The sequence below is a fragment of the Delphinus delphis genome, chromosome 5 (genome assembly GCF_949987515.2).
Source record: "Delphinus delphis chromosome 5, mDelDel1.2, whole genome shotgun sequence".
Lineage (NCBI taxonomy): Eukaryota > Metazoa > Chordata > Mammalia > Artiodactyla > Delphinidae > Delphinus > Delphinus delphis.
Genome location: NC_082687.1, coordinates 33833830 through 33858086, shown reverse-complemented (window position 1 = coordinate 33858086; position 24257 = coordinate 33833830). Strand labels below are relative to the sequence as shown.

The 24257-nt window shown below is 42.5% G+C and overlaps 1 protein-coding gene across 2 annotated transcripts; it reads right to left on the bottom strand.

The window, feature by feature from the left end:
• Positions 1-15285: 15285 nt before the first annotated feature.
• On the bottom strand, positions 15286-23760 carry LRAT (lecithin retinol acyltransferase). Of its 2 annotated transcripts, none has more exons than XM_060012179.1 (3): positions 22897-23760; positions 20875-21415; positions 15286-17169 (listed from the first exon to the last, which is right to left on the bottom strand). In XM_060012179.1, exons 2-3 carry the CDS (start codon positions 21412-21414, stop codon positions 17017-17019), a joined length of 693 nt encoding a protein of 230 aa, XP_059868162.1. In that variant the 5' UTR covers position 21415; positions 22897-23760; the 3' UTR covers positions 15286-17016. The 2 variants fall into 2 exon arrangements, with proteins under 2 accessions (XP_059868162.1, XP_059868163.1); XM_060012180.1 differs by lacking the exon at positions 22897-23760 and adding an exon at positions 21709-21741.
• Positions 23761-24257: the final 497 nt, after the last annotated feature.

The window sequence follows — 24257 nt, the reverse complement described above, 5'->3', positions numbered from 1 at the left end:
GGATTAATCTCCAAAATATATAAACAGCTCATGCAGCTCAATATTAAAGAAACAAACAACTGAATCCAAAAATGGGCAGAAGACCTAAATAGACATTTCTCCAAAGAAGACATACAGATGGCCAAGAAGCACATGAAAAGCTGCTCAACCTTACTAATTATTAGAGAAATGCAAATCAAAACTACAATGGGGTATCACCTCATACCAGTTAGAATGGGCATCATCAGCAAACCTACAAACAACAAATGCTGGAGCGGGTGTGGAGAAAAGGGAACCCTCTTGCACTGTTGATGGGAATGTAAACTGATACAGTCACTATGGAGAACAGTATGGAGGTTCCTTAAAAAGCTAAAAATAGAATTACCATATGATCCAGCAATCCCACTACTGGGCATATACCCAGAGAAAACCATAATTCAAAAAGACACACGCACCCCAGTGTTCATTGCAGCACTATTTAAAATAGCCAGGTCATGGAAACAACCTAAATGCCCATCGACAGACGAATGGATGAAGAAGTTGTGGTACATATATACAATGGAATATTACCCCGCCATAAAAAGGAACGAAACTGGGTCATTTGTTGAGACATGGATGGATCTAGAGACTGTCATACAGAGTGAAGTAAGTCAGAAAGAGAGAAACAAATATCATATATTAACGCATGTAAGTGGAACCTAGAAAAATGGTACAGATGAACCGGTTTGCAGGGCAGAAGTTGAGACACAGATGTAGAGAACAAACATATGGACACCAAGGGGGGAAAGCTGCGGGGGGTTGGGGATGGTGGTGTGCTGAATTGGGCGATTGGGATTGACATGTATATACTGATGTGTATAAAATTGATGACTAATAATAACCTGCTGTATTAAAAAATAAATTAAATTAAATTAAAAATTTAAAAAAAGGAAAACATAGGAGAAAATTTTTGAGATCTTAGGTTAGGCAAAGATTTTATAGAACATATATAAAAAGCAGAACCCCTAAAAACTGGGTAATTGAATTTAATTCCCTGCTCTTTGAAAGACACTGAAAAGAAAATAAAAAGACAAACCGCAAACCGGAAAGAAAATGTTTGTAAACACATATCTGATGGGAGACTGTATCAATAATACATAAAGAACTTAAACATACTCATTAAAATATTTGAACAGATGCATTACCAAAAAGAAATGATTTGGAGAGAAAACACATAGAAAAGTGCTTTCCATCAGTATTCATCAGAAAAATTCACATTAAAATCCCCATGAGATACTACTACACAGCTACTAGGAGAGCTAAAATTAAGCAACAACAACAAGAAAAATTGGCAATACCAAATGCTTGAGTGTGCAGAGCTGGATCCCTTCTACATTGTTGATGGGGTGCAATGGCACAGTCTCTTTGAATAATCTTAGATATTTACCCAACAGAAATGTAAAAAATACCCACACAGAGATTTGAACATGAATGTTTATAACAGCTTCATTCATTATAGCCACATACTGGAAACAATCGAACTATCCACCAATTTATAAAGAAATATACAAATTGGGACATATTCATCTAAAGAAATATGAGCTGAGCAATAAAATGGCGCGAACTACTGATGAACAACAGGATTAATTTCAGAAGTGTTTTGGTATGTGAAAAAAGCCAGGTAGTTTATAAAACATTCTAAAAAGGCAAAATTGTAAATACAGAGATCAGTAGCTGCCAGAGCCTGGGGGTGAGGGATTGACGGTAAAGGAACAGGAGTAAATTTTTTTTCTAATTAATTTCTATTGGAGTGTAGTTGATTTATAATGTTGTGTTAGTTTCTGCTGTACAGCAAAGTGAATCACTTATACATATACATATATCCACTCTTTTTTTGAAGGAGTTAATTTTTGAAGTTATAGAAAGGTTTTCTATCTCAATTGGGGTGTGATTATCCTTTATATTTGTCACAGCTCACCAAGCTTCACACTAAAGATGGGTGAATTGTACTGTTTGTGAATCGAATTTCATTAAAACTGACTTAAAATTTTTTTTAAAATGCAGCTTTTCAAGAGATTTTGAATCAGCAGATTTAGCAAGTGGAATTAGGTCAGCTGCATAGAACAGAACATTCTCAATGGCCTAAGTGAAGTAGCAGCTTATTTCCTCTGGAGAAAGCCAGCCCAAATCTGATAAGGTGTTACCACAGGGACCCAAGGTTCTTTCTTCCTTCTTCACCACCTTGGGTACCTGGGCTCCGTCCACAAAGTCATCTGATGTTCCAGAATGGCTGCTGGCATTCTAGCCATTGTGTTCACTTTCAGGCTGGCAGAAGAGAAATAGGAAAAGAAAAAATGCACTGCTTAATTTGCAAGGTGCCTTCCTGGAATTCCTAGACAACAATTCTGCTTTCATTACATTGGTCAGAATACTGTCATGTGGAAAAGAAGGCCAGGAAATGTAGTATTCTAAGAGGTGTATTGCTAACCCCAACTAAATAAGGATCATGTTACTAAAGAGGAAAGAGACAATGGTGTTGTAACTAGTAATCTCTGCTACACTGCATGTGGGATGTTGCCCAGGAAGCTGCCACTTTGACAAGTTTCCCGGGTGATTCTGATGCAGGTGACCCCATGGAGTTCACATTAAGGAACAGTACTGTAGGAAATCAGAGTAAGAGAAAATTATAATTGGCTGGTATTAAGGTTTAATAAGCAGTCCATTTGATGGAGGCAATCAAGGTTAATGAAATGTATATCTTGAAAAGAAAATTTATTTATTAAGAATGCTAGAAAATGAGGTGTGGGTATTAATAAAATACTTTAGTTGGCTAGGTATTGTCATATTATTATTAATCCATATATGGATTATTATTCCCAAATATTTAGGATAAACACTGAGCATGTGCACACACACACACACACACACACTCCTCCCCACACACAAATTGATCACAATTAGCTCTTCCCCTCAGTTGGAATCTTGAATGCTGTAAAACCCCATAGTTATTATCAATATGATTGCTATTACAACTGTACAGTTACCTTATTTCCTAGTTTCCAATTTGGGAAAAGGAGGTTCATTTACAATACAAGCTCTGGTTCCTACTCCTGGCGTCTGTGTTAAGGCCACGCTTCCATTTTCCCTCCCTCCTCCTTTCCCTGGCTGCTTCCAAACAAACCCTCCTGTTACCCAGCTTCTACATGAAAAGTTCTTCACTGCCCGTGGCCCTTTCTCTTCATAAAGTCCTTGCTTTAAAAGAGCCAGCACACCCAGTTGCTGTGAGCCAGGCCAGTGTGGCTGCTACTAGGATTTCCAAAAGGTCAGCAGCTGGGGCACATCATTCAAATGGGTGGACTGACTAAACGACCACTGGGCCTTGGGCCCTCCACTCCACCAGCATCAACGCACCCTGCGGCTGAGCCAGACCCCCTCTGGCCATGCTCCACAACGTGTGTCAGCTGGTGGGCCAAGCACCAGCCTTGTTTCTGATAGCTAAGTTGTGGTGCAGAAGCTGGAGGACGGGAGAATCCCTTTTAAAACATGAACGGAAGGTATTGATGTGTAGATCCCAAAGGAACTGTAAGCCTCCTAAAAATACTGCTCAGAGTATGCAAGAGGTGATACTAATATACGGTCCCTTGGTTAACATTTATTAAGCATATCTATGTGCCAACCCACTGGGGGGCTCAACATACTTTAAAAGCTTCATGATAATCGTGAGAGTAAGTAATATGTTCCCTCATTTATACTTGAGAAGATTAAGCATGAGACTTTGCCAGAGTCTCCAGCTGGTCCAGAGCAAGACTCAAAGCTAGACATGTTCATTTTATCACAAAGGCTCCCCAGTGAAGACTGAATAGACTCATAGAGGAAAAGTGCAATTATGATAAGCAACAGCAAATCAATGTGATAATGTATATGAAACAACAGAAAATTAGAGGATTAAACAAGAGTAACATTTCCAATATATATAAATAGATTTTATTCCTATTAAATCGAGGAATAAAATGATTTTGACAGTCTCCCATTAAATCAGATGGTAGGGGCTTCCCTGGTGGCACAATGGTTAAGAATCCACTTGTCAATGCAGGGGACACAGGTTCGAGCCCTGGTCCGGGAAGATCCCACATGCCATGGAGCAAATAAACCAGTGAGCCACAACTACTGAGCCCGTGAGCCACAACTACTGAGCCTGCTAGCCACAACTACTGACGCCCACACACCTAGAGCCCGTGGTCTGCAACAAGAGAAGCCACCGCCATGAGAAGCCCACACACTGCAACGAAGAGTAGACCCCGCTGGCTGCAACTAGAGAAAGCCCACGTGCAACGTAGCCAAAAATAAATAAAACAAAAACAAAACAAAAAAACCAATGGGGCTTCCCTGGTGGCGCAGTGGTTGAGAGTCTGCCTGCCGATGCAGGGGACACGGGTTCGTGCCCCGGTCCGGGAAGATTCCACATGCCGCGGAGCGGCTGGGCCCGTGAGCCATGGCCACTGAGCCTGCGCGTCCGGAGCCTGTGCTCCACAACAGGAGAGGCCACAACAGTGAGAGGCCCGTGTACCGCTAAAAAAAAAAAAAAACAAACAATGGTGGGCAAGAGGAAAACTTGCAAGACAAAACAGGTTGCTTTGCACTTCTGGCGGCCCGGCAGCCAGGTGGCCTGGGGGGATCACGCCCTGGAAACAAATTGGTGCATACCAAAACTTTTTTTGGTATTATTTATCTGGGCAACAGAAGAAATTTAGGAAGACCGAAAAGAGCATTTGCATCACAAACCGAGAGCCAAGTCCTAAGGATGAGGATTTTAAACCATGAGATGCGATGGTAGAGATAAGCAAAAGATTAAAAAGGACATTAACAAGGCAGAGTGATAAGTGCCACGTTTACGCATGTGGCTTACAAACCACAGCCTGAACAATGTCACCATCACTACTGTCCGGCAGGGGACGGAGAGAGACAGCACGGAGCCACCCTCGGCCGCCCTCTGGTGGTGAGAATCTCTGCGGCCTTGAGGACCACGTAGCCGCCAACCAGGCACAGTGCCTTCCTGGCACCAAGCGCTCTGTGTATACTTGTCGAAGGGTTGTTTAGATGGCTGTTTAGATGTTTGAATGTAAGTCTGCCGAGGAACTAGAAACGAGAGACCTTTCTTACTTTGGCTGCCTGGCAATAGAAAAAAAAACAAAAAACAACCACCTGTGGGACAGTGAAATTGTACTTGTTCTTTAGAATTGATTGAACGCTGTCCTACACACTTAGAAACACTTTAAAAGAGCTTGTAGTTTAATTGGGGAGCGAGACAAGCCCGCTGTCAACAAGGCCAGTGCAAGGATCTCAAACCGCAGTGTGAGGTGTTTCAGGGTGGGCTCAGCCTTTGTGCTCGGTCCCAGCCCCCATTTTAGGGTCACAGATAAAGGGAGCTGCTAGGCCTGCATCCAGTGGTTCATCCCCACTCAGGAGGGTGCACTCCGGTGTGAGCTTCGTTTTTGTTTCCTCACAATGCTGCAAAAATTCTGTCGGGCACTTAACAGGCACTCCTGGGTCCACATGAAGCTGGGAGGCCTGTCCTTGTCAGAGACTTGTCAGGCCAACCCCCTGGCCTTTGGGCAGGGCCATCCTGAGCCCCTTGCCCCGCCTGCTCCCACCTCTGCCTTCTGTCCTATCTCCTAGGCTAATTTCCACTGTAGGGCCTTACACTTCAGACCCCACCGTCAGCTCCGTCTTGGTTTCTCAGTGGCCCCTGTCAACAGGGATTCCAGGGCTTGTTTCACAAGTGGTATAGAGACTAGAGGAAAAATGTTTAGAACTATATATAGGAGGATAATCAATCCTGTCTGTTCTCAGAAAATGGCCAAGACGGATTTCTGCTGAATCAAAAATATTGCATATATCACACATGTAAATAATATCCTTGGATCTGTAACCCAGGCCCCTTATTGTTTGTGATTCGACCACCTGCAATAGGCCTACAAGTTTTGTTTGAGGATTTGCATGGTTGCCTGTTGGTGGAGAGCCAGGATGGTCCACTTGTCATCTCCCCTGCGCCTCAGCTCTGCAGTGTTCACCCAGTTAAGTTCCAGGGCTGTGATTTGGATTGTTAATTTCATTGCCCAGAAGTGACTCCTCACATACCCAGAGGATAAGTCCCAAACACCAAGATGCCCAGCTTAGGGAGCTGCTGTGCATCTGTGTGTGTACCAAAAAGCAGATGGTAGACAGACACACCTATTATTATTGTGATGGGCTTTTGTTTCATCTTAATACCATCTTGGCATTTCTTCACAAAAGGAGGCTGCTTTGTAAACAGTTCACTGTGGAATATAGAGTGTTTCCTGGTGTCGCTCATACCTCCGTCAGAGGACGGCTGAGCTTGAATAGCATCTGGTGTAACTGGGTGCAATTTGCATGGATACCTTAACAAAACTAAAACCAGACATCAACTGTGTCAGCTAAACTTTCAGATTCCAGGGGCAGGGGCCAATCTACCTTTCTGTTTCACTTCCTTGGGTGAGGATTTAAAATCTTAAGAACTGTTACATCATATAGAACTAAAGTTCAATCTCTGTGGCCAGAAAGCACAGGTAAGGACTAGGAAAGTAAATAAAACCCTCCTCATGTCACGTGACCACCGGCTAGATGTAGCAGTATGATCTTGGAAAGAAATTGATGACTTCACCTGCTTGATTGCACACAAACAGGGCACTGTGAAATAATAGAGAATTTAGAGTAAAAATACCGTAGTTTGTGTCCTGATACTACATTTCTGATTATGGGCTCCTGAACATTTAACCTGCTTAGCCTCAGATTCCTTGACAGTTAAACAAGAATAACACCTTGGTGGTTAAAAACCACTCAATATTTTATTTATATATAAGTATTTATAGGCTCAATATTTATAGACTCAGTTTCTTCATTATAGGGTAATAATTATTAAATGAGTGAATGTATGTGAAAGCCCTTTGTAAAATAACAAATGCAAAAATGTCTTATTTTCTAAAGTCACTTTCAACTCAGATAGTTCCAATACTATGGTTGCAACATACCTGCTCCTTCAGAGTAGAAACTTTTATCTTCCACCTCTGAAGCCCCTCTGCCAAGTTCAGTGCCTAGGATATCATGGACACTCAATACATGTGAGCCACATGGAAGGAATGAAGCAGAATCTGAATCATTTGTTGCGGGAATGAGTTGGCTGCCTTCAGCAAGTACTTAGTATCCTAACCCTGAAAGTACAAATGTGGAGTGGTTGGTAAAATTACCAAATGTGGTTGGTAACCACAGGGCATGAGAGCTCCCCCTTCTGGTCTCCCAACTCTGTTTATTTAGGTTTCTGTTTATTAATTTTTTTCACAGATTCTGGGTTGCTAGGAGAGACCTCCCGGACCCCACCATGTCTACCTCATACCAGGCAAAAAATGTGGGCTTAGGAGCACATTCTAACGTGCCAACTTAGGAGCACGTCAGTAAAAGTTCCTTGAGCCTGCCTAGGGAAAGAGCTAAGCAAGGGTGGGGTGGCTGTGAGGGCGGGGGGAGCACATAAAAGTTGACCTTTTCTAGTTTTTTTCTAGTCTGCCTTGCTATCTAGGTGGGAAGATAACTTTAGGATCAAAGGGATAGCACTTGGTTCCAGAGTGGTCTTGAGAATGCGCACTAGCAAAGTAAAGAAATCTGACTGAACTACAGAAGGAGATGTAACAGTCCCTGCAGGGGCAGCAATGGGAAGCATAGGTGTAGCTGTTCACCTACAGAGGAGCTTGTCCCTCAAACAGATTGCTGTGGTGCTCTAAAACCACTTCCTTTCTTCTCTTCATTTTCAGATTTTCTCTCTTCTTGTCTTATGTCTTCAATTCCTTTATAGTTTTTAAAATAATTGTCACAAACGTTTTTGTCACTTTATTGTCACTTTCAATCCTCATCCAGGTGTTGGCCTGAAACAAATAGACTCCCAGATATTTCTCCAGCAAAGATGGGTTTATTTGGGATCAGCACAGAATTGCAATTTGAGGTCTGCAACCATGGTGAGCCATGTGAAAGTCCCCTACAAAAGTGGAGAAGAGGACTGTTTTATAGAGGGGAACGGAAGTTGGGAGAACTGTAGTAAACCAAGGGTCCATGGCTTTTCAGTGGCTGAGTCCTTCACGGGAAAGAAGAGGAGTCTTTCTTCCTATTGGGGTCTTTCTTCCTATTGGGGTCACCTATCTTCACAGGGCATGAGAGCTCCCCCTTCCTTCCTCCCAACTCTATTTAATTGAGGTTTCTGTTTATTAATTTTTTTATACAGGAAAAATTAGGTGTAGTATGAAATGAAAAGAATTTACCATTGTTTGAAATAATGCCATTTGCAGAAACATGGATGCAACTAGAGATTATCATACTAAGTGAAGTAAATCAGAAAGAGAAAGACAAATACCATATGATATCACTTACATATGCAATCTAAAATTTGACACAAATGAACCTATCTATGAAACAGAAACAGAATCACTGACGTAGAGAACAGACTGGTGGTTGCCAAGGGGGACCGGGTTGGGGGAGGGATGGAGTGGGAGGTTGGGGTTAGCAGATGTAAGCTATTATATATAGGATGGATAAACAACAAGGTCCTACTGTATAGCACAGGGAACTATATTCAATATCTTATAATAAACCATAATGGAAAAGAATATTAAAAAAAGAATGTATATATATGTATAACTGAATCACTTTGCTATACAGCAGAAATTAACACAACATTGTAAATCAACTATACTTCAATTAAAAAAACAAACAAACAAAAAAAACCCAAAACAAAACAAAAAACAAAAAGAATTTACTGTTGTTGAATTCCCTGGTAGTCATTTGTCTGTGACTTGCTAGAGGTGAAGTGGAGAAAGATTTGTGTGGAGAGATGGGAGTTTGGAGGAGGTGTTAAGGGAGGCTGGAGCGGAAATCAATCTTGATGTCCCTCAAGTATGTAGCAATTGCTACCTCTTTGGTTTCCACCCAGCAGTGAGACACGTGGTCAGATCAGGTGTCTGGACTAATGTGGAGCTTAGGTTCTTCAGCCTGAGCAGATCCTTGGAGGCAGCTGCAGGCCCAGCCAGGCTTAGCCAACAAAAGCTGTTTATCTGATAAATCTTGGAAGTTCAGCTCATTGTTTGACTCAGTATAAACAAGGAGACTTTCTCAAGAATGCTAACACATTCTTCTTCAAAGAATAGGTGACTCAGTCAAGTGCCAGATAAAACGGTCTCAAAATTCTTCATGTATTGGGGTCAACATAGGACAAAGGGATAAGAAATCATTATTTTGTACAATTTTTGTTGGACATGTTAGCCATTTGGATTTGTTTAATCTTCCATTATGATTTTTTTCATGAATATTTGTGGAGATTTAATTGTAGAGAATCTGAAGAACTTATGAGGTCATGCTGCTCAAAAGGTTTCCAGAAGCAGTTGAATCTGAGTCTTGTATTATGTCTTGATCTCTGCTCTATCATTCTGTGAAAGGGAGGAAATGGCAGTGGACTTCCCTCAACAGGTTGTTGGAATTAAGAACCCAAGACTAGAGTCCTGTGCAGTCTGTTTTATATTTCTACTCCTTCCCCATTCTCCTGACTCTCCTAGAATTTCTTTTATTTTTATTTTCATTTTTTTACTGAAATATAGTTGATTTACAAAGTTTCAGGTATACAACAAAGTGATCCAGTTATACATATATGTGTAAATATATATTCTTTTCAGATTCTTTTCCATCATAGGTTATTACAAGATATTGAATATAGTTCCCTATGCTATACAGTAGGTCCTTGTTGTTTTTCTATTTTATATATAGTAGTGTGTACCTGTTAACCCCAAATTCAAAATTTATCCCTCTCCCACCTTTCCCCTTTGGTGACCATAAGTTTGTTTTCTGTGTGTGAGTCTATTTCTGTTTTGTAAATAAGGTCATTTGTATCATTTTTTTAAGATTCCACATATAAGTGATATAATATTTGTCTTTCTCTGTCTAACTTCACTTAGAATAATAATCTCTAGATGACCCTGCTAGAATCTCTATCTGAATATGTGTTCTTTTCAAAGAAGCCAGTAGAAATGGGAACGTTCATTGATTTGACTGACCCTCTGATACTAATCTCTGTTCTGAAAGAAAAGTACTGTTCTGATGATATTACAAATAGGGTGTCTCTTAGAAAAGAATTAGGAAAATTAACTTCTGATTTATGTTCTTAAATGAGGCGTAAAGCAGTTCATAGTATGTTTCATTCCAAGCAAGGCTGAAGTGAAAAAAGACATGTCAGATATTATACTGTTCTCTGAGTCTTTGTGCTTTGTTTCCTTCCTTTCCCCACCAAACTACTACAAAAAGAAGCCCACGCTCCTTTCCCATTTACATTCCAACCTACAATCCGCCTTCTCCCCTAACCTTCCTAACACCCTGCATCTAGCGTTAGTGGGATGCTTACCAAACAAGGTCACTCTGTCTCCTTGTTTGTCAAGTCCAATGTGAACAGTCTTCAGCCCTTCTCTCTCTTCTCTATCTTGATGCTATTCATACACTTCCTTCTAAAGCTCACCCCTCCGTGGCTTCCTCACAGTCTCTTCTGGTCTGCTCTAAACTTTGTACCGTTATTCCTCAGTCTCCTTCTGGAAATGTTCTTGATCTTTCTTCCTCCCTCTTACTTGTTTGTGACTCTTAGTCTCCTATCATTACATTTTATTTTAATTCTTCATAGACACCCCAAAATGGTCTAATTCATAGCCTGGGCTACATTTACGACTGTTATAATTCCCAATACCTCTCTGTCTTGAGCGTGAGATTCCAATTTCCAGTTGTTTATATTTCCACCCATGGGGCCCGAGGCTACTCAAACTTTGTATATACCAAACCAGGCTCTTCCTACTTCTTCCAAGGCCCACTCCCCTAAATTAGCCAGTATGGCACAATACGACCAGTTATATTGATGGGTGCCCAATTGTTCCTGTTAGCCCTCAGATATGTTTCTTGACTTTCATAGCAGGCTGTCTCCCAGGCTCTCCTGTCAGCTGCTTTCTGGCTTTGTTGGCCAATGTAAGGCCCTCACAAGAGATTGGAGGCTGAGTGGAAGAGAGAAACCAAGGTAACACACACACACACACACACACACACACATACATGCACATCTTGCCAGACAATACTTAGCAAAGTTTGTGTTCTTGGTTGGACACCGTATGAAACACCCTTCCCCTTTTACACTCCTCGAATCATTCCTTTCTCTCCTCTCCATCCCCACTGCCACTGACTTACATCATCCAGTCTTCATCATTTCTCTCCTACATCTTGGTGACAGAATGGATGTCCTTTGAGTTACGTCTCCTCATGTAATCCATCCTCTATGTTGTTGCAGACTGAGCTCTCGAGGGTGATGATCAGGTACTACTCTCCCTCTAACCTGGCTGATAGCCATCTGCAAAGGAAAATCAGTTACAAGTAGCTCCTTAGAGTAGCTCCACCATGATTTGGAGCCCATGGTTGCGCAACTTGGCAACAACTGATTGGCCCAAGGATGTCACCTGATCTGAAGGTATCTGACCTAAAGGATATGAGAGTGTCCAGTGGCCCATGAGGCAGCCTGGCTCAAGAACTTTGTTCATTGGAAGCACCAATACTGCACCATGACTAGTCAGCCTAATTAGATCCTTTGGCAGTTTTCAGTGAGAGATAGAGACCTGGTAGAGTGAAGCAGAAGTGAAAGAAACAGTAAAGGATTTAAGGAAAGTCATGAAGCATCAGAAGCAATGACACACTGAGTGTTAGTAGCAGCAGGCAGGCAGCCATGGGAATAGCAGTTAAAAGCTCAATGGGAAGAAATGTCGGGGACAGAATCTAGAGTCAGGAAAAGGATGGCACCAGGGTCGCTGCTGGGACAGGGGAGCAGCTGTGAGCTGACTGGGGAGAAGGGAACCATCACCTGTTTGAGGAGATTCCTGTACTTCCCGCTTCTCCATCTACCTTAAATAAACCTCTGTCCATAAAATGTTTCTTTTCCTCACAGTCTGATTCCACCCCCATTCATCATGTGTTTCACAAAATTGCACGCTTATTAGATTCAGCCGAGGCACTTGGAAAGTTTAGGAAACATTTTCTCTGTACTCGGGACTTTAACAGTGTAAAGGCCCCCATGGTCTTGCCTCTTGTCTCCAGCATCGCCTGAGCAGAGGAAGTGAGTTCTTTGTAACCCTACTGGGCACCTTTTTCTCAAGGCAACAACATAAACACAGGTGATTGTTCTTAATGACTAGCAGCAATTCAGCGGCAGGAGGGGTCTCATGACTGTGCCTTTGTATTTACTGCTCCAGGTGCCTGCAATGGCCTGGAAAAGGAGTTCTCGTTCACGTTAAATGTTTGTATTCTTTACAGCTCAGTTAAGGTGTCAGTGAAGCCTTCTCTGCCATCATCCCTCTCCTTTACTGACCGGTCTCATCTCTCTGTTCTTCTGACACCTCTACAAGCTTATCGTTTTGAAATCTATTGACTTGCCATTCTCTCTCCTTATACTGAGCAGCTACAGAACTAAGATTCTAACTAGTTCATTCTTGTGTGGCTCTGCTTGGAGTACACAGAAGGTCTGCAAGAAATTAATACATTCATTGGAGGAAAGCTTGTCCAGTTTATGGGAGGCCTCAGGGAACTGATGTGGTACAGTGGAAAGAAAGCTGGAGTCAAGGTTGGGATCTGGCTCTAATTATTTGCATAATCACAAAGTATCTCAACCTCTGTGCCTGATTTTCCACCTCTAAAATCTGGTTAGAGGTTTAAGCGTTCAGCCCAGTAACTTCTGTGGTCCTTGCAATGCTGTGAATGCATTTCAAGACTGGCCTGGGACTTGTTCCCGTTGATGCCTCATTCGCACCACACCCATGGCCAGTGTAAAGCTGCAGGCTGCCTCGGTAGCATTACACATCTGGTTATAGAGTTCATGCCCATGGCTCTGATTGTTGTTGTTGCTTGATTTTGTGGAATGGAGAAGGGATTTGTTATTTAATATTACACCGAACCCTTTTCTACATAATCAAGGTAGGCTTCAAGATGTAGATAACATAGATTATATCAACCCGAAGGCAGATCCACAAAAAATTTTAATTTCAAATATATAAAACTATGTTCAGTAAGGGAAGCTTTGAGAGGCAAAAACTTTCAGGGTACCATGTTCAAAAAAAGTGTTTTGTTATCTACTTTTACGTATTTCAAATTCAAAGATGAGAAGGGACAGTATGTAAAATTGATTTTATTGAACATGCATGTATACCAAATATAAAACTAGTTGAGCTGACAGATCTAGTTAGGTAAAGCTCTCTAAACAGATCCTATAAAACAGAATATTAGCAGTCATCATTTCTTATAGCCTTCTCATCTATAACAAAAGACTTTTGCCATTGGCATAACTTTGAGATTGCCAGAAAACATTTTTGATACTTGAAAGTAATAGTATGAAATATAAAATGGAAAAATATGAAATATATATTCTGAAAAAAATATTTTTTTAAAAAACAAATCTATACTTATTTGCTTGTTCTTGGTAAGAAACATAGAGCAGAACAAAGATCTGGAACATCCAATTTACACATGGTCACCACATTCATTTATTTTTCAGGAACCAACTTTCTGGCAGGAAAGAAGGATGCATGACTCCTCCCTGACACCCCACCAGGAGTTACTCATGAGTCAAATATAAGGATTTGGCTAAAGTCAGCTGACATTTCCTTGACATGTTTGCTCTCCGCCCTTACAATTACAGGCAATTACTTGAGAGATTGAGGACCATAACTAGTCTCCTAAGATCCCCTTGTTGTCTTGCCCCATGCCTCCATCTTCTGACATGCTTTTGGGAGTTACCTCTCTGAACCCCAAGTCTCCATTGCCCGTTCATAAAGTCCAAACTTGGTCTACACAAGACTTGCACCTTGGGCTTCCCTGGTGGCGCAGTGGTTGAGCCCGCCTGCCGATGCAGGGGACACGGGTTCGTGCCACGGTCCGGGAAGATCCCACATGCTGCGGAGTGGCTGGGCCCATGAGCCATGGCCGCTGAGCCTGCGCGTCCGGAGCCTGTGCTCCGCAACGCGAGAGGCCACAACAGTGAGAGGCCCGCGTACCAAAAAAAAAAAAGACTTGCACCACCTGATCACTCTCCCGGCATTTCTCCTCATCAGCCCTGCTCTGCTCTAGCCTCTGAACCACTTGCACTTGCCTGAATGCCCCATGCCGTTTCAGGCTTTCAGTCCCTGAATTAGAAAGTACCTCACTCTTCTGTGCCAGGCACGGTGGGGGCAGTTCTCGTGCATTTGCTCATGCTGTCCCCAGTGTGTAGAATGTCCTGCCCCAAATCTGTCCTTTTGGAAAATACTCCGATTTTCCAAGTCTCAATACAGTTCCTATAATTTTGACCTTATCAGTGAAAACGAACCACTTCTTTTTCTGTGCCTTCAATCAGCTCTATTGCAGAAAGTCTTAATACATCCTCCTGTGTATATGAGACCATCAGCTTTGAGGAGAAGGTCAATGTCTCATTCATCTTTTCATCCCTAACACCTGCAGAGCACCTGATACTTGCATTATTTCATTTTAGCCCTGGCTAGTCCTGTTCAGCCTTTAGCGAGGTACGGCAAAGAACAAAATAAGCCACCAAAAGCTGTATCAGACACTACTGGATTATCATTTCACAAGTTAGAACAGAAATTTGCAGGACCATAAGGATGAATCTTAACTAATGAAGCCCAGAGGAATTCACTAGAGACATTAATGGCTCAGGGTTTCTTCCATAACCACAATCAAGGATATATGCTTCTCTTTCTACCTTGTTAAGCAACTAATCAAACTGAGCACAACAAAACGAAAACTCTCCTTTTCTCTTAGTAGTTCAACAAATTCTAGGGAATATAAACCTTCCTTCTGCTTCCCTCTTCCCACAAGTATTGGAACGCGTCAGTATGAGGAGATCCCCCTCTTACTATTTCTCTGCCTGATGCTGGTACTTCCTCCTTCACACAGATTTCTCTGACCCTTCAGGAAGACTTCATTTCTTCTACCCCTCATAGCACTCACAGCACTGTGTATACTCTAATACAGGTAGTTAACAAATAATAATAATTCTAGACCATGAAATTGTAATAGGTCAGTGTCTGGCACATAATGAGCGCACGAATGATGAACTGAGTCTTGCTTTAAGGATATGAGTCAAGACTAAATATGTTCATTCCAACCTTAAGTACTTCCCTTGGCTTTTAATGAGGGATCATGATCTTTGAACACAGATTTAACATCACACAGTGGTTTTTGCTACCTGCAATACCAAAGTCTGCAGAAGAAGATGTTAATTATTTATGAGGACACCATCTTTTTTAAATGAATTTATTTAAACAATCGCTACATGAGTAATATACAGTAAGTGAAAAACCACTAATACAATGGAGTTCTCATAGTGGTTGTTTTTATGTATACACACTTAAGATAACTTTAAGTGGTTGGAATAGGCCCATAGAACACTTTATTCTGTGGTGTTTGTCATTTCATGCTTCAATTATTCAAAACATTTAAATAATTAAAGTTAAATCATTATTAAACTCCAACTGAATTTGTTTTAGGTAAATTAGTGGTGATGTACTAAAATCTGCTCTTAAATTTGTTTTGATTTGAGTGACTAACCCCACCCTCCTCATACCTCTCATTATGTGACTCATTATTTTGTAATTCTTGACAGTTTATAAAGCAATTTTAATACTTGAAATGCAAGTCTAGCTTGTAGCTTACTTTTTAGAATTTGGTAATTTTGTAAAAGTACTTGCATGCTTGCTTTAACACTGCTACATCTCAACTCTGATATTAAAACAGCCTCTGTGTAATCAACTTACATGCCTGGTGGTACTAAGACACTTAAAAATGATTTCTAATAGTTATTTCCTTTGCTCCTACTTGTTTGGGTTTTATATATTGCTGAAGCATCATTCTTTTAAGGATGTAAACTATACTGACTTAGCAATGAAATGGAACAACTGAAACAAATCTCAGGGCTTTTACAAATCATACAGTGCATTAATAAGTGCTTTAAAATTAAACTATCCAATGACGACATACATGCAAGTTACACCACAGACGCAAGGGCATAAGAAAATGGATTGAACATGCTTTTACGTTCACTTCCACCAATGCTCTATACTAACTACACTGGTATGATAATAAAGCAATCAAGAACTAACTTAATTTGTCTCTCATCAGTCTGAGTGTATGTGGATATCTGTGTATTTAACTGGCACATACGCACCCCAACTATCCGAATTATTTCAATCCTATGTTCATTTTCCTCTCAGAGTGGTTTACAGTAACTACAGTGAAAAATAAAAGGAAAAAAAAATGAATGCCAGGTTTCCTATTAAGTAAAGCCAAATCAAATCAAACTATAGCATTAGTAGCTATTTCTGCAGGAAAACACAGATTTCTATAGTTCTGGTCAGTTACTTTAGCATTAAACCTTACCTTTGTCAATATTGTTTCAAGTAATGAAGTTATTCTTGACCTATTGGAAATTATATATAATACGTGAAAAAATTGTGATTTTTAGGCCAATCATCAAACATGTTTTGAATAAGGGAAATTTTTTTTAGTTTAATATAATTTTTCAATGAAACAATATAAATTTACAATAAAGTTAGTGGTCTCATTCAGTAAATTTTCCAATCTTCTAATTCAGGTTTAACAGAGAAGAACAATGATTACAGGAGGGGAAAAAAAAAAAACCCACAAATAATCTCCTGCGGCCATCATCTTAGGGGCTGATTTTCTTGTAATGGAGAATTCTAGCACAAGCTGTCATGTTTCCAAGATTCACAGTGCTTTGAAATGGAACTGCCTGGGAAGATTCAGAAAGGCTTTGTTCTTGGGCTTACACGGTAAGCACTTTGTGTGATTCTTAATCACATTTTTATCCAGAACGCGGTATTACAGGTCACATTTTTCTCAACGATGCTTATACTGATTTGTGCTCTATAAATATAAACATATCTACACACAGAATACACACACTGAAACGAGGGTATGAAGTTAGCCAGCCATCCATAAGCAGAATGGAATAAAAATTGCAGGAAGGGTAGTATATGATGCCAAACCCAGACAGACTATAGATGCCAATCCCAAGACTGCCGAAGCAAGAACACTTCTCTGATCACGAATAATTATCTTCACATTCTCACAAAACTGGAAAATAAAATTTAAGAATATTAGAAAAGGTGGCTAAACCTAAGAAGAATCACATATACCGAATAGTAGAGCTCAACTTTCCCAGCTATTTTCTATCTACCAGAAGAATTAGAATTTTTCTCATGATCTTGGAAAGAATTTAAGACGTTAATAGTTCAGTTTCTTGATTCTACATCCCATAGTAGCTGAAATGATACTTTAGGCAACTAGGTTAATACTGGCAGTTGCCTTTGTACATACACAACATTTATAGAAAACTACAGCGAATGTAACCACATAAAAGTTATTCAGGATTAAAGGTTAAAGACAACATTAAACTGCCTCTCAATAACAATAACACATTGTAAAGTAAAATGAGCAAACGATCTCTAATCTCAAGCAAATAGAATTTAGCCTATCATTATTGGTGAATTCAATTCCTACAACTCACCGTTCTAAAATTTGGTGATACTTTTGATGATAACATTCTGATAAGTCTCAAAATCTAAAGGCATAGAAAGTCTAATTTTGTTGTCATATCCCATTCCCTGCCAAAATATATGAAATTCATAATCAATTATGTGACACAAAATTGACTGCTAGAAATAAAGATAAATTAAACAGGATCCTTACCCCCCGAGGAATGCATTCTTCTAAGATGTATAATTTTTTCTCCCTAGAAAACTAATTTTTCTTAGAAGTAATGGCCTATGTCTGAGTCCTGGATCACCTTTTAATCATTTAACATGTCCAGACTACGCTCTTCTCCTCCATGGGAATACTGAGGTTGTTGTGAGGATCAGATGAGATTTTTTTGCAAGAGTACTTTGTATTTGTCTGCATGCTGTATAAATATAAGGTATTACAACGATTGTTATCACTGCTAGATCTGTTGACAATTATCTCTACTTCATCAGTGTCGGGGCAGAATTCAGCAATTAATTGCTCCATTTTGCTAAGTTTCCTACTCATACTGGTTTTAAGCTCCTTTTCTAGACGTGTCATTGTATATGCTTTTAGGGTCTCCTACAGTGGCATATTTACTGGAGAACTGGGTTTCCAAATTCTTCATGAAATGAATGCACAAGTCCAATATATTTTAACACACTACCTTCACTGCAAGCCTGTCTCTGTCTGTACTTTTATACAGTATCTCAACAAATATGAAATTTCCTGTTGGTTATCCAGATGTCATTCTTTTTATATGTCAAACATATGATTTGTCTCTTTTTACTAAACTAACAAGACATTGAGTAACAAATACACAATCTTAAAATGATGAGGATCACACTGAATGACGTTTTCAGGACAATGAGAAAAGCTGCTTGGCAAATAATGGGGAGATATACATTTAGGTAAATAAGAATATTGTCTTGATACAGTCATGCTTCTTTTATCTTTTTCCAATACTTTTTAATTAAGGCCAACATAGAATCATTGTGGACTCTCTTTCCCCCAAAAGAAGACTTGCACAAGGAGCATCTTGTGTCTAATGTCCTGTTCATGTTCATTTGGCCATCAGTCCAGGAAGTACCCCTGGTGTTGCTCCACAGTAGGAAATGTCCTCTAGGTTCTAGGTGTTAAGAAGCCTACAGGGGAACTTTTGAGCACTGAATCCCCGGAAATTAAAAGGGGTATGTGTATTCATTTTGGCAATGCAAAGCAATATCAGCAAAGAAAAAAAAGCATAAGGAATAGTAACAGTTACTAATTAAAGGGCTTTATAGTTTATGAAATACTGAAACTGTTAACAGTAATATAAAAGTTTAATTTTATGATTTCTAAACTTGTAAAGAGCATCACTACAAAGAAAAAAAAGAAGATTCTCTTCCAGTTCACCTTCACATTAGTTGCAGTGTTTTCCTGAGGGAAAGTGCTCTTGAGAGCTTTTATAAAAACAAATTTAAGTGAGAGACAACTTTGCAACTCTCATATTATACTGATAATAGTTATATATATGGAGAACTCAACCATCAGTCCCAGAATTGTCATTCCTTATGTTTCCAAAAAATAGAAACCAGTCCTCCTTCAGTACTAATGACCTACTTCTCTCAGGGCATGTTCAAAAACAGTCCTTAAAAATTGGAAAATTTGGGATGGGGATTTTTTTTTTTTCCCCCGGGAAATCTACTCTGTGGTCAAATTGTTAGACCATTCAAAGTGAAGACAAAAACTCAAGTTTCACAAGAGGCGCTATGCAGCAACAGCAATTAAAGCACTACTCTACGTCCATAAAATCTTACAGTTTCCAAAGAGGAAAAACTACTCCAACTAGTTATTTATGCTGATTAAACATTTTACTACCTTTAAAAAGCACTTGTACTGTGTTTTTTGTTTTTTTGGAGAAAGGTATAATACAGTGCTATATGTGTTCCATGAAAGGGTAACTCCTAATTATGGGAGGGAAATACTGTTTTTCCTTAGAGAAATGATTTGCTTGGGTCCTAAGTAAATCTGACGTGTTTCCTTTTGAACAGTTTTGGAGCCAGTGTTTGTAAATGTGGTGAAGTTTATTTCTAAACAGGCATGGACTGAAGCTGTGATTCTTGAATCACTGCAGAGTGCTCTAACTGTATTTTTATTTTGCTTAGAAAATAATCCCTAGATCGAGACTGTTGTGGCTTTATAAACAATATGTAAGGAGTTTTATACACAGATGTATACAAGCACTATACGTTCATGATCTGCGACAGGAGAGAAAGATTTTCACATATGGGTCAAAAAATTAAGATGTGGAGCAATAAAAAAAATTGGTTATATGGACTTAGATTCTTTTGGTACCCAAATATCTAAACATGAAGAGTATAATCTGAAGCTCATTACGTGATTGCCCAGGTTTTCATTGTGAAGGGTGCGCACTAACAAGACCTCGGCTTAAAATTTGATTTTTACAAGTTAAGAGGTTTCAAAAGGCAATAAAAATCCATTGCTTTTCCTTTGCGTTTGTAGCTAATTTAATCATGTTAAATTCTAACAGTTTTCCCCCCCTTTTTATAGTACCCATAAAATTACCTTCCAACATTTAATGGCTCTTCTTGAAAGCCAATTGTTTTGATCTCTGGGGAACCCAGAAACAATGTAACCCACCTGTGGGGCTAGTGTGTAAAGGTTGCTTAACAATGGGGAAGTCTAGATGGGAATTAAAGCCAACACAGAAGGAATGCAGAATACCCAGGAAAAGACTTCTCTGAAGCTCAGCCACAGGAGTAAGGGATCTACCAGGGAGGTCTTCTGGTAGCAAAGGGAATTCACTCTCTGCAGCTTATAGATGGAGAAAACAGCATGCTTCCTTGTTTTAAAGGCACAACAATTTGTACTATACAGTGTTACGGGTTAAATATGAACTCTAGACACCTTCCTTCCAGCTGCAATTCTTGGGTAAAGTTGCAAGCACACGGCGACAGATTTTCTGTGACCCTCCCAGTCACCTGCCCATTGTCATTTCAACTACGCTGGATGGACACCCTGATGACGTCTGCAGCAATAACTGGGCAGCTCTCTGGCATCGCTGGCAGCGGTACTGCATTGCCACACTCTTTCACCGTGCATTTCGAGATATCCTGCAAGGCACATCGCCGTTTATTTATTTATTTGGCTTCCCTGACGAACACCAGAGGGTTCGTTACTAAGTCTAGAACTCAGTCCCTGCTCGCAGGGGAGAGGAAAGGTTAGGGATGGGAGGGGGCGTCCCCACCGAGCCCACCGGGGAGTCACACGTGGTACCTTGTCGGCCTGGGGGCTGATCGCGGTGCCGAACCTGCAGTAGGTGACGAAGTGCTCGCAGTTGTTCCACAGGAGGCTGTAGGGAGTCATGCCCAGCAGCTTCTCCGCCCTCCGCGCCACCTCTTCGTTGAGCAGCGCCTTCTTCTTGAGGGACCTATCCAGGTGATTGACCAGGATGTCGGCTCCGTAGGCGAAGTCCTCCACTGTGTCCACGCGTATGCTGGCCACCCTGCCAATGACGCCCAGGATGAGACGCTTGTTGGAGACCACCTTCTGCGTGAGCTCCTTGTCGTCAGTCAGGGCCAACAGGATGTCGGGCATCATATGGGCGACACGGTTGTCGCCCAGGTAGATGCCATAGTGTGTCAGGTGGGTCCGAGGCACCTCCAGCACGTCGCCGCGGAGAAAAGAGTTGATCTCATAGAAAGTGTTCCTTGCCTTGTCTTCGCCCGGGGCGCCTGAACTGAAGAGCTTGAAGTTGGAGATAAGGAGCAGCTTCTCCAGCACTAGTGACACCGCCTCCAGCATTGGGTTCTTCATCCTGCAGGGAAAAGTGTGTCTTGGGGGGACCGTCGCCACTCGGGCACGGCCGGGCCGGGCAAGGTGAGCTGGCCGGACAGGGGCGCTGCGCCGCTGCTCACCCGCAGGCCAGCAGCCCAGTGCCACGGGGCACGCCGTCTGTGCAGGAGGCAGTGAGAGAAAAAAGGGAGGGGGAGAAGCCAGGAGATCGGCTTGGCCGCACCGCACTGGCGACTGAGGAGGATGAGGAGCTGGCGGCGGCTAGCCACGGAATCAGCGGGACCCGCCCCGCAAGCCCCAGGCCGGGAAGCGCACCTGGAGGCGGTGCCGGGAGCAGGGCCGCGCGCGGTGCACTCAGCTACGCCTTTTCTGTGGCCTTTTATCACCCTCGAGGGGGCGGGGCCGAACGCCGTCACAGACCCAGGAAGAGATCTGATTGGGCGCCGGCGGCAAACGCCGCTCTCTGCGGTGTAGCGCGGGACCGCAGGCTCTTTGGAAGGGGCGGGTCGCCTCTGGGCTTCTAAGTTCCGCCCTGCGGCCCCTTCCACATGCAGGCTTCCTCTTGCGCTGGATACCTTAGCACTTACCGCCTTTAAGCGGCCGTTTTTGGAGAGTAGTGGCCGAGGCGTGACCGCACAAAAGATCTTGCACCTGTCTAGACTGGGGCGTGTTCTGGGCACTTTGGGTCGTTTTCGGTGGAAAGTGCCCTCGGGCGAGATTTCTGAGCAGAACCACCTCCCTCTAAAGGGTTCTCGGAGACCGCGGCTTACTAAAATATTTGCATATACTCTGGGAACTGTGCGCGCCTCGAAAGCGTGCAGACTCCTTCCTAAACTCCGTAGAGGCGTGGCCCCACACATCGCGCACCCTCCTTCCCTTTAAATGCCAGGAATGCCCCTAGCTTTCAGCTGGCGCGCGGGTGGGAAGCGACCGCGCGGGTGGGAAGCGACCCCGCGGATGATCGGAGCCCGCGGCGCCTCCGCGCTCAGAGGCACCAGTGACCGTTGAGCGTACGGCTCCCAACGCTCAGCACGTAAAACGGCGAAGCGCCCAACGTCCTCCTGGAAAGCCAAATTCATGTCAAGTTTATTTCTCCTGCTTCAGGGTCACGTGGATCCAGCTTCGGTTCACCCACCGAAACTTTGCCGCTCTCTTAAAGCGCAGTCCCCCGGAGGTGACCAAGGAAGGAAGAGGTCCTGCCCCGCAGCGGACCCCAGGCTTACCGGCGAGGCGGTACTGGGGAGCACTTAGACTAGGGAGCAGCGGTCTCGGCGTCCGCGCCAGGCTTGGCACGCGGTGTCCAGACCCAGCGCAGAGTTCCGTGCTAACGCATTAAGTAAATGCTTGAATTCCTCGGACAAAGGCCTCAATGGAGAGCCTCGAATTGTTCCACAAAGCCTCCCTGTGTGTGGGGCTAATAGGTCTCCTCAGCGAGCAGATTCTCCGCTCGCCTGGGGGGAGGGGCCTCCCGGCGGGTGATGGATGAAGGGACATTCATCTTACCTGGAAGATGAAGGGGACCATGGAGACCAGACGGGGAGGAGGCCGGCTCCCCATTATCCTCCGAGACCCGGCCTTCGCTCCCGCCCCCTATCTGACAGTCGTCCCGCTTGCTGGTGACTTTTGTTCATTTCACAAACGATTTCGAATCACATTATAGTCCTGGCAAAGAGAAGAAAACTCCATTTCCCACAAAAGAATCGAAAGAGGAAGGCGGGAGAGGCAGTGGATGAAGAAATTTTAAGACATCCATTTCCCCAGTCTTACCCCAAAATTTAAAGAAAAGTGCAATTAGTGGGTAGCTTAAACTAATCAAACTCCTCCGCACACAGGCGCTTGTTAGCGTCCGGCCAGCACACCAGCTCTGTGGCTGGACGGGAGCTCTGGGCAGTCTCTAGATATTTTTAGAAGTCTGATCCAGACCTTGCTGTACACCGTAACTGCAGTTACGTCGGACTGCAGACGAAAGTTTCAGGCTTCACCTTCCAGCAAGAGACGTCCGACTCTTAGGCGCTGCACGCGCTGGTCTGGTCCAGTTCTGGGAAAGCACGGATACCGGGGCCTCCAGGGTCAAGAGCCAAACGGCCCGGGGAGATCAAAGGGGACTTGGTAATTAGCGATTTCCGTCCCTAGTGGTCACTAACCCGGCTTATAACGCTACGGCCGTCTGCACCCGGCGAATTTGCGGGAGACAAAAGCATGGAGAACTGCCTCAAGGCTCCACAGAGAACTCTTTTAAAGCAAAAAAAAATGTTAAGGAGAAATCACCTATAGACCCTCCTCAATGGCCGCATCCCCACGGCGTTTCGTGAGAGGCAGGCAGCACCAAGCTGATTTGCATTTTTCTTTCTTTCCCGGTGGGGTTAATTTTGGGGAGTCACTTAAAGAAAAAAGGAGATGAGATTAATATGAGGCATGCCTCCGAGTACCTTGCTCAAGATGTAGGCATTCTGCTGTCTTGGGAAATGAATGGTGGTGGGGAGTGCCCATAGTTTCTTTCTTGAAGAATATTTTGCCTGAATGTTATGCTGTTAAATAAATTAATTTTTCTCATTGAAACTGTCCTAAAGCTGCCCTCTTTGCTTGCCTGCGGGAAATTCGGCTTTGAGGAGCCCGAAGGAGACAGTGGAAGGTCTTCATTTGTCCATTTCTGAAGTCTCCTCAGTTTTATTAAGCTGGGAGGGGTTAGTGAGGATTAGGCTGCTTTTCAACTGGGAAAATGCAGCGTCAAAAGAGCTCTTGTTGGCTGAACTGGTTGCCCTCTCCTATTCAGCAATCGTTGAAAACTTCCCTTGCAACTACTCAACGTTCTCAGAGTTGCATATAAGTATGTCTGTGAGCGGTCACTTTTTGATGGCTCCCTA

Bases quoted from the DNA above. Each gene is read 5' to 3' on its own strand.
- LRAT (XM_060012179.1), bottom strand. From the start codon at position 21,414: ATGAAGAACCCAATGCTGGAGGCGGTGTCACTAGTGCTGGAGAAGCTG. The intron at 17,170-20,874 runs GTACCACGTGTG...TTTATTTTCCAG, and splicing joins TCAGCCCCCAGGCCGACAAG to TTTTGTGAGAATGTGAAGAT.